Source organism: Cynara cardunculus, assembly GCF_001531365.2.
Source record: "Cynara cardunculus var. scolymus isolate 2C chromosome LG 11, CcrdV1, whole genome shotgun sequence".
Taxonomy (NCBI): Eukaryota; Viridiplantae; Streptophyta; class Magnoliopsida; order Asterales; family Asteraceae; genus Cynara; species Cynara cardunculus.
The window spans coordinates 3,446,974-3,450,540 of record NC_037538.1 but is presented as its reverse complement, the minus strand read 5'-3'; the positions used below and the strand labels follow the sequence as shown (position 1 = coordinate 3,450,540).

Genomic DNA, 3,567 nt, shown 5'->3' with positions numbered 1-3,567 from the left:
GATTGATTTACTTCTACTTAATTTATTTTCCTTTATAAATCTTAAATATATGTATATTAATTAAAGATATATTTGAGAATTTAGTTATCTATTTTTGAAATCGGACACTTATTTTAAGACACATATAAATATAAATATTGATGACTTATTTTGGAACGAAGTGAGTATTTAATTTAAAAAATTAAAAAATTTATGTTTAAATATAAAATAAAATAAAATATTAAAATCGAGATTTATCTCATTGCATTGCACGAATATCTATTTGAACATGGAGATTTTAATGATATTTATCCTTCAATAAATCATTTAAATACTTTTTGAAATATAAAAAAGAAAATAGAGTAGAAAAATTTCTCCAAATTAAAATTTAATATAAGAAAATAGTATTTTTTATATTGATTATAAAATATATTTCAATAATATTAAAATCTTTTAAAATTTGATCTTTTAATTTTAAACAAAAAAGCACTGAAAATTTATTGTGTAGCTTCGTAAAATCAAATAATATATCATAGGTTTATCATAAACCCTCCACTAGTCTTAGTTGTAAAGTGAATAAAAAGTATCTGATTACATCAATATTTTTAAAGGCGGGTTTCATATGATGTTGATTGAGATTATCGGTTGAAACATTTTACCTCAAATTTATTTAAATTTAAGCTTATAAAATAATGAGTTCATTATATTATATAAAATTAAACAGTTTATTTTATTTTTAAAATTATTGTATATTAGAAGGGTACTCGTGCAATGAAACGAGATACATCTTAATATACGAATTCAAACATAAAGATTTAATAAGATGTATTCGATGCACACATTTTACTTGTAATCTTGAATTTTAAGTAATATACATTTATAAACAGAATTTTTTACATGAAATATTGTTTTTAAGAGTTTTTATCAAATATTTATAATATAAATATGATTTCTGAGTGTCAGGAATGTAATAAATAGGTGCTAAACTGAATTTCCCCAAAACCTTCCAAAAATGGAGTGTCAGTAGAAGAACATGATGACCATCACCACTTCACTTCCAACTCCAAACCCTTCCTCCTTTTCAACACCGTCATCATCCTTCATACTTCCTGCCGACCGCCATGAATCGCCGGACCTTACTACAAGAAATTGAAGACGCCTCCAGATCCATCGGCTCTCCCACGCCACCCTTCGCTTCCAACTCCCCTTTCGATTCCTCCTTAGCTCTCACCATCCTCGTCCTCCTCACTGTTCTCTTCTTCATGGCCTTCTTCTCTCTCTACATCCGCCGTTTCTCCAACAACAACAACAACTCCGCGGATCCAGTCACCCGTCTCCGCCAAACTCCGTCGCATTTCCGATGCGATAAACGCGGCGGACTCGATCCCTCCGCCGTTAGAGTTCTTCCGTTGGTTCCGTACAGTGACGAATCGAAGATTTGGAGCGAATGCTCAATCTGTTTGAGTGAGTTCGAAGATGGAGAAACGGTGAAATTGATCCCGTACTGTCGTCACGGTTTCCATCCTCTGTGCATTGACACGTGGCTTTCATCGCACGCTTCTTGTCCTCTTTGCCGGTCGACTCGACTGTTTTCGGCCGTCGATGAGGGAAGAGTCAGTGTCGACGGAGATCCAACGGTGGTGACGCGACGTGATTGAATGCAAATTTCGGGCCCGCGTGTTACGGTTGTGAAGAGTAAGACAAATTTGCCGGCAAAACATTTTTGCAGCGAAGCACGTGGGAGAGTGGCACGTGTGACGTCATGTACATAAACGTACCATTTGCTTTTTTTTTTTTTTAATTTTAATTTATTAATTTTATTTGGTTTTTATGGTGTCGAGGAATTTCGTGTTACCCAAAAATTAAGTTAATTTAATAAAAAGTTGACGTGGACGTTAGTGGAGGAAACAGAAACACTTGTTTTACGGTGATACGAGTTGTGGGTCTCACATTCTCTTATCCAATGAGAATACGCCATCTGGCAAAATAGGAATTGTTTAGGCCCACGGTAAGTACATCTTTATCCAAAGCTTGATTTGAAATATGAGATTAAAAAAATGGATAAATTGTAATTAATCGATTGGATGGTTGATTCAAAATTACCTGGTGTTTGGGATTGTTTATTTGGAACAACTTATGTTTTTTTATAAACGTTTTTATCAACTTATTATAAGTTAAAATAGATTAACTTTTTCAAAAACTCTTTATTACCGGTTTGATACCGGTATAAATTGTTTATACAAACACTTAAAAGTGTTTATTATTGGTGTCGGAATAAGTCAATAATTTGTTTTTATAAGCAATCTCAAACACCTCTTATTTGGAAAAATGAATGGTATTTTGATTCCTTTTATAAATACAATTTATGTAGTTTATAACAGCTAGAGTAAACTACGGATTTGGTTTCAGTTGTTTATTGAAAATAACATTTTTCGTTTTTATGTTTTGAAATCACAGAATGATTATCGTGGTTTTTAAAAATGTTCGGACTAGATCACTTCTTTTAATGGCTCTTAAGAGTTTCATGTCCGGATTAGATCACTCCTTTTAATGGTGGTTAAAAATTTCCGTTAACTGTAGGCATTTTCTTCTTTCTATATTTTTTGGTCTTTTATCCAATCATATATGAACATTCTTATCTCGAAAATCACATACAGATGGTATGTTAATAGGTATCAAAAAATTATCAAATTATTATCACATCAAAATCACATAATGGACCGACAAAACGATAAAATGTAGACGTGATCATTGCTGGTTTTCGATCATCACAATATTATCACATCACTATCACAACAAAAATTACATGATTATTAGATGATTATATCAACATCACATCATAAAATAAAAACGTTATAGACATGATACAAAAGATAAATTCTTTTTTAAAGTTTTTGAAGGCACAGAATCAATTAATATATAATATATTAATCCATAAAAGAAAGAAAGAAATAAATAATATATATTATATAGATGCGAAAATTTTGAGCTCATAGGAAGAACAATATCTTTAACTTTTCTATCAAAAATCATGGGTATTTGGGATTGTTTATAAAAACAATTTATTGATATATTTTGGTGTGACACCAGTAATAAACACTTTTGAGTGTTTGGATAAACAAATTATACCGGTACCAAACCAGTAATGAGGAGTTTTTAAAGAAGTTAAACTCTTCTGGTTTATAATAAGTTGACAAGTACTTTTGTAAAAAATCATACGTTGTTTCAAATAAGTAATCCTAAACACCCCCTAAAACAAATGCCATTGTTTTTAAGGTGGACTGAATGCAAAAATAGCCTCGTTTTTGTTTTTTAAAGGTGTGTGAGATGCTGAATTAAGACTATTAGTAGATAAATGTATATGATGGTGTAGTCCATTCTCTTGCCTAACTATCCCATCTCAACTGTTATCTTGTTTCTTATCCTAATTATATGAACGTTGTATGCTCTCTTATTTGGCATGTTTCCTTCAAAAAAAATAAAAAGATCCGTCGGCCTTGTACATGTATCAAATTTTGTAGTATTTTTTGCATGAACAAAAACCATATATATTCATGTATCAAATTCGTTGTTCACTAAATCGTTGAT

At 31.0% G+C, this 3,567-nt stretch overlaps 1 protein-coding gene across 1 annotated transcript; it reads left to right on the top strand.

Moving 5' to 3' along the window:
• Positions 1-1,016: 1,016 nt before the first annotated feature.
• On the top strand, positions 1,017-1,753 carry LOC112522214 (RING-H2 finger protein ATL57-like). The gene has a single exon (XM_025131309.1). It carries the CDS (start codon positions 1,101-1,103, stop codon positions 1,635-1,637), a length of 537 nt encoding a protein of 178 aa, XP_024987077.1. The 5' UTR covers positions 1,017-1,100; the 3' UTR covers positions 1,638-1,753.
• The last annotated feature ends 1,814 nt before the right edge of the window (positions 1,754-3,567 follow it).

Excerpts from the sequence above, each read along its gene's own strand:
- LOC112522214 (XM_025131309.1), top strand. The coding sequence starts at position 1,101 with ATGAATCGCCGGACCTTACTACAAGAAATTGAAGACGCCTCCAGATCC.